At 38.1% G+C, this 13,763-nt stretch overlaps 1 protein-coding gene across 3 annotated transcripts in view; it reads right to left on the bottom strand.

Annotated features, from left to right (window-relative positions):
* ARMC3 (armadillo repeat containing 3) overlaps positions 1 to 6,698 on the bottom strand; it is a 52,117-nt gene extending 45,419 nt beyond the window's left edge. For all 3 annotated transcript variants that reach the window (XM_010580757.1, XM_010580840.1, XM_010580924.1), the window contains exon 1: positions 6,651 to 6,698. In XM_010580757.1, the coding sequence (XP_010579059.1) occupies positions 6,651 to 6,698 (48 nt within the window). The remainder of the gene's footprint in view (positions 1 to 6,650) is intronic.
* Between the last annotated feature and the right edge of the window lie 7,065 nt (positions 6,699 to 13,763).

Here is a 13,763-nt window from a genome sequence, read left to right as displayed (position 1 = left end):
ATTTTCTGTTTGGATTGTAAGGAGGCAAAAAATTCAGCTTATCACAGCAACATTCATTCATTCTGCCATATGAGAGGCATATAGGAGAATTAAGAGATGACTGAAAGTCCCTTTAGCCACCTTCATACTTCTCTACTCCTGCACATTTGTGTCCTTGCGTGGATAGAATATGATCCTCGAGGTAAGGGCTATGATTTAAGCACAGACATATCTCCTGAGTCTGGCCAAATACTTGGTGATGGGATAAAACTGTAATTTTTAGTAAAGGCTGTTAGTCCTCCAGAGAAAAGTAAACACAAAGATCGATCTCAGATGAAGTTTAATAAGAAATGAAATATGAAATAAGATTTTTAAATCTCAGTTATTTATTTACATTGATCTAATACCAAAGACGCTATTATGTTGCTCCATTTTTGTTGCCTTTCCTGTTCACAAGTAATCGTATAAACTACAATTCAATGATAATTCCTAGGATTTAATGACAGGTTGGCACATGATCAGAGTGAAATTGATCTGATCTCTACCCATTTGTATAGACATTAGATTCACTACTACTGTCTGAAATATTCAATAGGCACTTTCCTATTAGAAGCAGTTTTGTGCTGAAAACACAGTAAGAAGAGTCACTGAAATCAATGTATGTTTAAGAAGTCAGAGGCCTGACCAGGTCAGTAATTTGCTGGGAAGTAACACTGTTCATCAGACTATCATAGAACTGGATATGACTTTTGCTTATCATAACTCCAGCATAGCTAGAGTTCCCCCCGCCCTTTTTAAAAAAAAAAAATAAATAAAAAAAAAAAATCAAGGCTTGCTCCTAATTTTTCCTACATCATTGCAGATCTTCCCTCAATGGCACATACAGGACAGATTACATGCTAGAATAACATGCCCGAAGTTACAGACAACCTTGAATTAAACACAGAAATTTAACTGGTTTATAAGCAACAACATTTCCAACATTCAGTTTGTATTAAGAAAAAAGCAAGTTAAATGAGAAAGAAAACTATAATTCAAAAACTTCTATATGTCTTTGATCATTAATTTTGTGTACATTTGACTTCAAAGTCATTAGAAACTGCAGATTATTCGGGGGGTTTTTTGGCTTCCATCAACTCAGTTGAAATTGAAGGTAAACCAAAATATGTTTCCAGTCAGACCAAAGACCCGTTTAGTCCAGCATCCTGCCTCCAACAAAGGCCGGTAACAGGTGTGGGCAAGCAGACTATTAAACTTGGCTTATATTCCCTCCCAGACTCCAGCACTCTGCAACCTAGAGACCTGGTGAGCTAGCAGTTTTATCTCTGTGTTCAAAAAGTCCAGGAAAAATTTTCCACCAGTTAATTTCATAAATAATTTTTGAAGCCATCTGTATTTTAGCCATCCTTAATATTCTGAGACACAAGTATCACAGTTTAACAGTCATATAAATAGTTATGCCTCTTCTTTGTTTTAAAACTACCACCTGATAACTTTATTTGTCCTCCACAATTCATTCATCATAAGAAACAGCGAAATAAATGACATCCATTTGCCTTCTCTGTATATTCATAATTTTGTAAGTTTCTATGATATTCTCCTTCACAGCCATTTCCCTTTGGGGATGAAGAAACCCACTCTTTTTGATCTTTCCTAATACAGAAGGTACTCTGTCTATTCTTTTTGTCTTTCTTAGTATTTTTCTATAGTTCAACTGTACCTTTTTTGAGATGGAAACACCAGAACTGTTAATGGCATTCAACATGTGCATGTATAATGCATTTGCTAGTGACATGGTGTTTTGCCTTTTATTTCTAGAATTCGAAATGTTGTATTTATTCACTTTTGCCTACTTAGTAACTGGCTGCCATTTTCATGAAAGTATCCACATTAATTCTGATGGACTAGATGACACAGGTTGCAGAATAAAACCCCATGACATTCCACTGGCAACCTCTCTTTGTTATGAAACCTAAACAGTAATTTGATTTCTCACTTTTGCTTTCTATTTTATAACCAGACATTATTGCCAAGAGAGAAATTTCTTTTTACCTGTTAGTGTTTATGTGAGAGAAGAGCCTGGCCTAAAAACTTTTGAAAAAGCTAAATAACTGTATCAACCAGATCACCATTATCCACTTGCTCACTGACTCCTCTAAAGAATTCAAATAGATTTCAGAGATGAAACTTTGCTCTACAAAAGCAGTATTGATTATCCCCCATTACTATCATATTTATCCATGTATCTTGGGTTTTTTGGTTTTGTTTTGGGGGTTTCTTTCTTCTTCCATACACAGCATGGATCACAAACTTTGTGTAATTACTGACCTATTTCTTTTTGAAAATGAAATTTTCTACCCTCCATTCCTCTAGTACAAAGGGTACACATTAAATACCATATGTAACAGTACCACAATTTCAGATTTTAGTTATTTTTCAGTTAGAACAAGACCTGGGCAAATACTATTTATTCATATTTGGGCAACTTCTTCACATTTGTTTTAGTGATTTGCTACATAGCTTTGTCTTTGACACAAAAATAAGTAATTTTGCTTTTCTTTTATGACTTTTATCATCTAATAGTGTCCCTTTAAGAAGCTTCTTGCTTCTAGTCAATTTGGAAAAGATTTATTGCTAGTTTTTGTATCTATATCTATTTGCTAATTCTCTCCCAAAATATTTTGGTGCATTGTGACATTGTGCTTTTACTTCTCATTTGTAAGTGCAAGGGTTTCGTTTTCTTTCCCATTTAGATGCAAATCCCACCTTTCAAAGGATGTATTTATCTGCTATTATTCTACTGTTTAATCATGCTGTCATTTTGTAAAAAAAAAATCCTTTAAATTTGAATTAACTGACTACAGGCCTGCTTTATCCTTGCACCTTTCATAGAGTCTTTAGAAGGATTACTGATATCTTCAATATTCCTAACCCCTTTTCCTTTACCTAGAAGAATAAAGTTAATATATACCTGGTCATGCTAATTGTTTCAGTTCTGTCATTGTCTGATCTCCTATACTAACAATAAAAACCCAAGATATTCCACTAAATCACAAACAGTTGTTGTTAGAAGGCACCTCTGGAGGTGATCTGCTCCAGCTGCCCTGTTCAGAGCAGGGTCAGCTAGAGCTCAGGGCCAGTGCACAGTCTGATTGTGAGTATCTCCAAGGATAGAGACGCCATAACCTCTCTGGGCAACCTGTGCCATGTTCCATCATTCTTACAGTAAAAGAGGATTTTTTTTCTTATGTTTAAATGGAACCTCCTGGGTTTCAGTTTGTGCCCACTGCTTCTCATCCTTTCACTGGGCACCACTGAGAAGAGCCTGGCCTGACTTCTTCAGTCCCTCCTATCAGTTATTTATACACATTGACAAGACCCCTCCAAGTCTTCTCTCAAGACTGAACAGTCCCAACTCTCAGTCTCTCCTCATACAACAAATGTTCCAAGCCTTTGGCAGACTTATTCCCGTAAGTCCATGTCTTTCTTGTACCGGGGAATCCAGAACTGGACACAGCACTCCAAGTGTGGTCTCACTCACCAACACTGAGTGGAAGACAATAGTCCTCTCTCTCAAGTTGCTGGCAACACTCTGTCTAAGGCACCCCAGGATTTTGTTAGCTTTCTTTGCCCCAAGTGCACATCGCTGGTGCATGTCCACCAGAATCACCAGGTCATTTCCTGTAAAGCCACTTTCCAGCAGGTCATCACCCAGTCTGTACCAGTTATTCCTCCCCCCAGATGCAGGACTTGGCATTTCCCTTTATTGAACTTAATGAAATTCCCATTTTTCCATTTCTCTAGTTTGTTGAGGTCCCTCTGAATGGCTACACAACTATCTGGTCTGTCAATCACTCCTCTCAATTTCGTATCTTCTGCAAACTTGCTGAGGGTGCACTCTGTCCCATCATTCAGGTCACTAATGAAGAGGTTAAACAGTACCGGCTTTGTGATCAACCCCTGGGGCACAACACTAGTGCCTGACCTCCAGCTGGACCTCACGCTGCTGATCACAACCCTCTGAGCCTGGCAGTTCAGCTAGTTTTCAATTCATTCACACTATTTATCTTGCTGTACTTTGTCAGTTTGTCTATGAGGATGTTATGAGAGACAGTGTTGAAAGCCTTACTAAAGTCAAGTCAAATCAATATTTAGGCATTAATTGCTCAAAAGAAGGTGTTTCTGTGGAGACTGAATTTCAGGAGTTGACAGTGCTGCTTCATATATTCCACCTTTTTAACATCAGTGTTGTGAATTAAGCCATTTTCAAAAATATTCAGATATCTATAGCTTTCTTTCAGTGATAATGCCTCAGTTATTTTCTCTAGTGGTAATCTTAGGCTTCCCTTTTAATGTCTGTGCTCTAGCTGATGACCAAATACTAATATTGTCTAGACCAAACTTAACGAAGATATCATAGGAAAAGTTCCTATCAATCTATGTCAAAGCTAGCATATTTTATCTACCTGAATTACTGTCTAAGGTCATCCATATAGTGATAGAGGCTCAAAGCAATATTTTTCCCAGAGAAGCCCAATTCTCAGGACAGATAATAGTAAAAGACAAATTATGAAAGGAATACTTTCTGAAACATAAGTAGTGGCTAGGCTACGAGATGTGTTTCCCACCTGTTCTTAGAAATCTATAAAAATTAGCGGTCACCTGCAGTACCATATATTCTCAGAGCATTCCACATGCACAAAGGCCCTCTTCTATATGCCTGTTCACATTATCTCAAGGCTTCTTTTCTGGGACTTGACATTTTCATAAGCAGATTATCAATCATAAGATAATAGCTAATACATCTTTTATTTTGTCTGCATCTCATTTCCTGCCATCTGAAATATCCAGGTGAAATTTAAAGCTTTGAGATTTGATTTTACAGGATCACTATTAACAAAATTCTCATAGCTAGAAGACTTTCTTGGTTGACAGTTACAACTAATCAATGATCTATTTTCATGTTTAATACTGTTTTGCTATGCAACATTCAGGTTTTTTTTTTCTCCTGATATGACTGCTGGAAGAGATATGCTAGCCTGAAGTACAATAAGGGTAAAAAACTAAGTCAAAAACTGCAGATGCCATCTGGACTTCACTCTTTCCAATTCCTTTTTAATAGTTTTACTGACCTTTTCCATAAGTTTAATTTTTTCAGTTGTTGAATACCTTTTCTAACATTATTCACAGTTTACTGTAGTAGTTAGTAGGCTGTACAATACTTTTCTCCAGAAGCTCTAATGGTGTCTTTTGGATTTCAAAATTGTGGTGCTGCTTCTACCGACTTTCTAGATATTTACTGAAAAAGTCAACTTTTATTACTTTGGAAGGGGTTAGCTCATCTGTATGCCTTAAATCTACTGTCATGCCTTTCAATTTTTTTTCTTAGACTGCAAAGATACTTAGTTTTAATTCTTCAGACCTGTTTTAATTAGTCCTATCCACATACACCTTTGTGTCTCCTCCTGGTTTTCTAGGTTACTCCATACAGAAATGGCTTTAGATCAATTTATCCTCTCATGTTGAAGTTTTATGTCATGTCTCCTTTCATAAGGATTTGTTATTGATTGGAGCTTATGAATTATGTTTGTAATATTCATCTTTCCACAAAACAGTTGGGCAAAACCTGACATCAATTGCTATGCCTCAGTGACATCATGGCTATTGGATATTACTGTCTTAGTCAAAATTATTTATGCTTATTTAATATTGAAATTGTGATGTAGTTTTTGCTGATCAACTTTTCTATGATCTTGGAAAAAGCTCTTGCAGTACTATTACTCTTTACAGACAAACCCATTGTTTTTTTAAAACAGTATACTGAACTTTGCATTTAGTTTCATGCTCCTCTGTGGGACTTGCAGACATCCTGATTTTCATTAACTTAATTATCTGCCACAGAATTTATAATATACTCTATTCAGTGTTTCTGTCTTATTTCCTCTACTTCTTTCTGAATAAACCAATTAAACCTTAAAAATACCTATATTTTGAACCTCTATCTTTTTGGAGGTCTCTTTGTACCTTGTGAATTTATGGAAACTCTTGAACAGTGTGCTAGTGTCAGACCCTTAATCTCCACCTTTTGAAAAAAAGTCATATTAGCACCATGATTCCATATTTGCTTTCAGCTCTTGTACTTTTCACTGGTATCCAATGATGCCAGAAAAACCTGAACTGCTGCTAAAGACTGTATATCTTTGCAAAAGACCCAGAATACATAGTACTGTCATTCAAAATATCTGTAAAATTTTGTATTCAGTAAAAAACTGCAGATCCATCTAGGCTCCTAACTCTTTCACCCCTAAAGAAAGGGAATGTCTCCACAGTTGAAAAGGCAGGCAGATTTCAGGTCGCTCTTCTCCTTTCTGCTCTGATTTTTACAAATGGAAAGCTAATACTGTTCTTCAAATAAAAAGAAGCCCGGATTGTTTCATACATTACTATTTGCAAAGCCTGCCAAAGACAACAATCTCCACAAAGAGCTACACATGCCCAGTCACTCTGGTTTGTATGCTGTCCAAGAAAAGCAGAAACTGAATCATCTTTAAAAGACATTTTTAGAATAATGTGGGTAAGCTAGGAGAGTAAGGAACTATGTAAGGATGGTAGAGCTGGGCCTATAATTGTGTAATGTTTATTTTATAGCACATAACAGTTTATAAACTTACCACATCCTTGGGTGGAGGCTCTACTTCCTTCTTTACCTTTTTACCCATTCTAAAAACAACAACAAAAAAATAAATAAAAAAATAAAAGCAGACAAACAAACTCCCTTCTGTGTTTTAGGAACCAGTTTACCAGTGATTTAGGAAAGCTTGTAAGACAGACTTTCTCATTCATTTGACTCACCTAATCAGTTTGAACATTTCTTTGACATAGTAATTTCTATGCAGAAAGTTGTCCCTTATAAATGAAACAAACTGTCAAACACTTGAACACCCTTGGTAAAATACATCTGTCAACAAAATACATAACTAAAAAGAAAGATCTGAGACATCACAGGATCAAGTTGTAATGTGATACAAATACATAGGACATGCTTTTCTGTAAGTTAGTTTTAGCTGCATCTATAAAACATACATGACATTGAAGGTCCTGTTAGGGTATTTCCTCATGTTTGTCTATATATTCCAGGTTGGTAAACATGCTATACAACTGCAGAACGTACAAATAAATTCTACCTTGAAAATGTGGTTCAAATTCAATTTGAATTTTCTGTTCGTATTTCACAGAAGACAAAAATCAGGTCTGCAGGTATTAAGAAACAGTTCTGCACAGTACAAATTTCACTGATTTAAAAAAGTTACATCTATTTACACCAAGTCCAGCTTCTGTCTTCTGCTTTTTTTGTATTAGCACATGTGCATGTGAACCAGGAAGACCTTCTCAGCTGCATCTAATAGTAGCTTCTGAAGCATATGGATGTAATACCTCATGTGGACCTAATTTCACATGGCTTGCAAAACTTCAGCAGAGCCTTCCAGTTAAGCTACAGGCAAAAGTAAAGAGCAACAGGACCCACTAGCTGTGCATAGAACATAACCCAAGTTATGCCAAACTTAGGTTTGTTTTAACACTGTGTAAAAGTGAAATGCACACTGTTAGTACCCCTTAGTAACTCTTCAGTTAGTTCTCAAAGGGAAACAACACATTCACCCTGAGCCAGGACTATCCTGACAGCCTCCCTGTGGTATAAGAGATTATTTCCTAGTGCAATATGAGCTTTAGCCTGGCTCGTTACAAAAGTCAAGGCTATTGTTTGTTGTGTTCAACAAAAATTTGGTGCTCTTCCTGAATCCTCTGAATTTTTTTAAGTATTGTTCCTCTACTGGCCTCGCAAATAAACTGTAACACAGCAGTAGTGAAACCAGTTGATAGACACATCCGAAAAATGGATCTGAAATTTAAAACTTCATGGGCAGGTCACTAATTACAGTTTTGAGAGGAAGACCCATACAAAGATTCTTCAGCTCCGATCTGCTTTACCCTTGTGCATACATACATACACACATATGAACACATACACACACACTAGAATTCAGTGTTTCAGAAAGTGCAGCTCTGGCTACAGACAAATTAACTTATATAAGAGAAAGCATAAGGACAAATTAATGATGGTATATTCAACAAAAATGATGGACATACTACCTTCTGATTTATGCAGTCACTGTAGAAAGTAAGCATCATGCACACATACAGGAATCAGATTTACAAGGACATTCAGGAAATCTGGGTTATTTAAATTGTGTTAAATCCTAGTATGGAGATATGGACACTTATTTAGAATTACTTAGTTCAGCTCAATTCATTTCAGATATAAATTAAGCTAAAGTCATAAAAATCAATTTTAATTCTGAATAAGTTTAATTAGGTTTAAACCAAACAATTTAAAAAATTAATTCATATAAAAGTATTTATAACATTGTACAATTAATGTTCACAGATTCAAAGAACTATACATATTCCAAGACCGTGAATAACCAAAGCCTTTTATTGTAAATATTTCTTCATGCTGTATAAATACATCCAACTTCTGAGAATATTTTCAAGAAGCTTATACATTCTTCTACATGCCCAGAAATATTTGGTTCCTTGGTAATATTAAAAAAGCAGTACGATCTGTAGCAACAAGCACAGAGAATGGGACAATTACTTTATTGTGGATTATGCCCCTTGGTCTGTTTTTTCTTCTGCAGTTACTATTCTGGATTTCAATGCATTCTGCCATCAAATGTTGGTAGTAGCTTTGTTGCCATAAAGCTCTCTGTATTCAGCGGTCATTCTCTGACTTAAGGCAATGATGCACATGGAATTCTTTGGCTTACTGATAATTAAAAATGTGTCTTCTGCATTGAATTTTAATTATCACAGACAATCAATGTGTGCAGGTATTGCAAGGCTACTGACCCATAAAAGAACTTCTTATTCAAATCCCTTTCTCTCCATGATAACCGCATGTTCTTTTTTTCAGTAGGTTTACAGTAGATGTATCTTTGCTTCTCAGTTTACTATTCTAAATACTTAGAATTCAGAAAAAAATTGTAGCAGGATTTAGACTTTTAAATGTGATTAAATGTGGGGTCTATGTTACCTGAAAAACTTCTTTTAAAAACTAAAACTCCATTCATTAGTAATTAAGTGTAATTAATTAAATTAATTAATTCCTAGAGAAACTGGCTTCTCACAGCTTGGATGGGTGTAGTCTTTGCTGGGTAAAAAACTGGCTGGATGGCCAGGCCCAAAGAGTGGTGGTGAATGGAGTTAAATCCAGTTGGTGGCCGGTCACAAGTGGTGTTCCCCAGGGCTCAGCACTGGGGCCAGTTGTGTTTAATATCTTTATCAGTGATCTGGATGAGGGGATTGAGTGTACCCTCAGTAAGTTTGCAGATGACACCAAGTTGGGAGGGAGTGTTGATCTGCTCGAGGGTAGGAAGGCTCTACAGAGGGATCTGGACAGGCTGGATCGATGGGCCGAGGCCAACTGTATGAGGTTCAACAAGGCCAAGTGCCGGGTCCTGCACTTGGATCACAACAACCCTATGCAGCGCTACGGGCTTGGGGAAGAGTGGCTGGAAAGCTGCCTGGCGGAAAAGGACCTGGGGGTGCTGGTTGACAGCCGGCTGAATATGAGCCAGCAGTGTGCCCAGGTGGTCAAGAAGGCCAACGGCATCCTGGCCTGCATCAGAAATGGTGTGGCCAGCAGGAGCAGGGAGGTGGTTGTCCCCCTGTACTCAGCACTGGTGAGGCCGCACCTTGAGTACTGTGTTCAGTTTTGGGCCCCTCACTACAGGAAAGACATGGAGGTGCTGGAGCGTGTCCAGAGAAGGGCAACCAAGCTGGTGAGGGGCCTGGAGCACAAGTCTTATGAGGAACGGCTGAGGGAACTGGGGCTGTTTAGTCTGGAGAAAAGGAGGCTGAGGGGACACCTTAACACTCTCTACAACTACCTGAAAGGAGGTTGTATTGAGGGGGGGGTCAGTCTCTTCTCACAAGTAACAAGTGATAGGACAAGAAGAAATGGCCTCAAGTTGTGGCAGGGGAGGTTTAGATTGGATATTAGGAAAAATTTCTTTACTGAAAGGGTTGTCAGGCATTGGAACAGGCTGCCCAGGGAAGTAGTTGAGTCACCATCCCTGGAGGTATTTAAAAGACGTGTAGATGTGGTGCTTAGGGACATGGTTTAGTGGTGGACTTGGCAGTGTTAGGTTATTGGTTGGACTTGATGATCTTAAAGGTTCTTTCCAACCTAAACAATTCTATGACTCTAAATCTTAGAGACAAAAAAAAGAATATTCTCATTTGAGTAATATTCTCTACTTCATGTTTCTAGAATCATAGGAGCATACTTTTCCCACACATGTTTTTTGAGATTAAAGGGTTGATGTTTTAAATCATGTAGAGCTAGAGGTAATACAGGACTCTGACATAACAGATGTAGACAATGCATAGTGAAGCAATCATCTATGAAGTTATCATTCTATGCTACTTACTGTCTTTCACCTGGAATTTATTCCCTTCTGTGGTAAACAAATTAGCCTGCTTTACTCTGCTGCTACCTGGTGTGAGAGACTGAAAGAGTTAATGCCTCAAACATTGTGGTGGGGCAAGTTCTGCTTAAAGACAAACCCTGCACAGCAAGGAACCAAGGTGAAAAACCCATCAGCTCAGACATCAGCAACAGGAGGGGGAGGGTGTGCTGGAGGGTGCACAGCTCCCTGTTCTGATAAGCTGTTCTGATACAAAGATCAAACAATGACCATGTCTGCAGGGAAGGAAAAGTTACTCCACAAACGACCCCCAAGCCCAAAGGCTCACAAACTGCTCATTAACCTGACGAGTTTGGGTGCCTGCCCGAAGGAGGGGCAAGGATGATAAAAGGACACCAACTGAAGCCCCGGGTGTGCAAGCCCACTGGGACTGGTCCTCTTGGTTGACTGGACACCTTGGCTGACTGAACCAACGTTGGACCCAGAAGCGGTGAAATCTTTCTCTCATCCTTTCTCTCTTTCTGTCTTCTTCTCTCTTTCCTTTTCCACAATCCCTACACCTCATTTGTTTCAAGATATAAACCGTTGACCAAGTCTGAGACTAAGAGTAGATCCAGCCACCCCTGGGCCCTTCTCTGAGGAGGAGTCTAGAAAGCAAGGGGGTCTGCTCTGAACGTCCTGACTCAACGGGAGGGATCTCCTTATTCCCTGAATCAATGTATATGCTTACCACAGGTTACCTGGTTTACTGAGGTAGTTTCAAGATATAAACCATTGACCAAATCTGAGACCAAGAGTGGATCCAGCCGCCCCTAGACCCTTCTCTGAGGAGGAGTCTGGAAAGCAAGGGGGTCTGCTCTGAACCTCGTGACTCAACAGGAGGGATCTCCTTATTCCCTGAATTGATGTATATGGTTACACGGTTTACAGAAGTAGTCTTATGCCAATTCCTGTTGTGAGAAACCCTGCCACCTACTACCACGCCTCCCCAGTTCAGTTTGCTTCTGTCAGAAATAAAATCTTTAACTGATCGTTTGGTGTCGTTTCACCTTAATTTAGCCTGAGGGAATTTCGAATTAAACATGACTCCCTGGTCTGTCCAGTCTGGGTTGTGACACCTGGTTTCAGTGCAGTGGTCTAATCAGGTGTTGTCTGTCAGCCAGCAGGACAGTCATTACATCTAACTAAATCCTCATTCCAGAACTACAATCCCCAACACTCTTCCTCAGCTCTGGTGCCTAAGCTTAGCAGGCACTTCCCTGTTTCACTCTGAACTTCATTAAGGTCTCCAGCTTTCCCATAGAGCCAGAACTACCCCAATGTGAGTATCTTAAGTTGAACCAGTATCCAGAAACTGTAAGTAGTGTCCACTAAACTAAATTAGGCATCAGTACTCAAGTTAGTCACTCTCCTTGATAATTGATGGAGATTAGTCAACATATTCAATAGCTCTTAAGGCAGATTCATTCTAAAGTAGGTATCTGAAATTGAATTGCACCTTAAAAATAACTACTTTTTCCTTGGACCAAACCCAGAGTCTATTGTTGCTAGCTCATGTATTGACATTTACACAGACATCTGAAGTTAGTGAGATGGTAAACTTATTACCCCATTTCTCCACATGAATCCACATGCCAGGCTAGGTCTGGCAGATACTATCACAGTAAGCTGAACATTAGCAGAAATGGGCATATGAAAAAACACAGCCACCTTGTCTTTTTAAAAGTGGCTGAAGGAATAGGCCCATCTCCAGTAACATCTCTGTGACTAGAACATTTTGCCCATAAGTGGAAAATTATTTTGAGGAAGGTCACAAATGTGAACTTTTCAGTTCAAAAGTGGAACCTGTAACCTCTTGGCTATTACATCACAAACTGGCACCTCTGCCATGTCAAATAAAAAAGGAAAATTTATTTAGTTTTTGAAAAATTTGTTACAGATGCCTGCCTAGAGGAGCAGATTCCAAGTACTAGATTGTAAGATAATGATGGCCATGATCCTTGTACTTAATTCATTTTATTGTCTTGCTCTAGGAACCCCTCTGCTCAGTGTGAATAGTTTCTTAGACTGTGAATCTGAGATATCCACTTATTCCTAGTCACTCTACTTTTTCTTTTTTTTTTTTTTTTTAAATATGAGATGATGGATAGCGAGTGACCTTTAACAAAAAAAGAGGCTATAAATCATACTTTGAAATATGAGGAAAGTCTTATGGTGGTTTTTCTGTTCAAAATATGGAAATCCTATAAACACTTCCTTTACAGTATGGAGTGTTTACCTATACTATCAGAGTCCTGTTGCATACACTTAAAGACCATACTATTTTGTGGTTTTAAGTTGGACAATGCATTTAGAAAACATTACCTGTTCCATTTGCATCTTCTGTTTTCTAAAACCTTAAATAACTGACACAACAACCTAAGACCCTGCACATACTGAATGTTAGTGAGACATGAGAAAAAGAACAGGAATAAGTCAAAGACAGCCAGCTGTGGAACTCACCTCTCAGTCAAAGAATCAAAGGTCTCTTCTGAGAGCAATTACTCCTGCGGAAAAGCAGTGCAAAGAGAAGGATTTAAGAATAGCTTCTAACCGGTTATTTATTACATGATTCATTTTGCAAATTAACTGTCCCATGCTTTAAGACAGTCTGAAGGTGTGTTACTACAACTTGGCCATGATTTTCAGGTTCTTCCCCAAAAAGATGAACAAGTGAGATTCTTTTTGCCTTCCAAGTGATAATTACATAATCTTAATTTAGTCTAGCTAGTTTGAGTGAAGTCTTGCTGTTTCTTCTTGTGTCAGGGAAATTAAAATCTTTTTTTCTGTGATAACAGTGAAAATTGCTTAGAAATTGGCCACATTCATTGATTATCTCAATTGATTTCTGTATGGACAATCTAGTTCTGCTGCCTTCCAATGCAATCAAAAGGAAGATACTAAAATTATAATCATAGCATTAGCTATGAGTCTTGAGTCCATAACCTAGTACGTCCTTTGTATGTCAGCTTAAATATCCTTCCCATCATTCTCAGGTAGCTTTGTCATAATTAAGAGAACAATGTGGAATAGTCTTGAAACTCCTTTCTTTCTCCCAAATGCTTCTTCCAGATTTCTTCTGTCCTACTCCTTAAATATGGATCAAGAGTCCCCTTGCCCAGTGTTGTAATGCCAGTGCAAGCATTAATACATTATAAAAAACTTGGCTTCACAGAAGAAGACAGTTAAAAAGAGATACCAGGTTGAATTTAATATTCAGTTCCTGAAGATATATGCTGTATGAAAATAATACAT

The sequence above is a fragment of the Haliaeetus leucocephalus genome, unplaced genomic scaffold (genome assembly GCF_000737465.1).
Source record: "Haliaeetus leucocephalus isolate CR32 unplaced genomic scaffold, Haliaeetus_leucocephalus-4.0 Scaffold0, whole genome shotgun sequence".
Taxonomy (NCBI): Eukaryota; Metazoa; Chordata; class Aves; order Accipitriformes; family Accipitridae; genus Haliaeetus; species Haliaeetus leucocephalus.
This window is presented reverse-complemented; position numbering and strand designations above follow the sequence as displayed.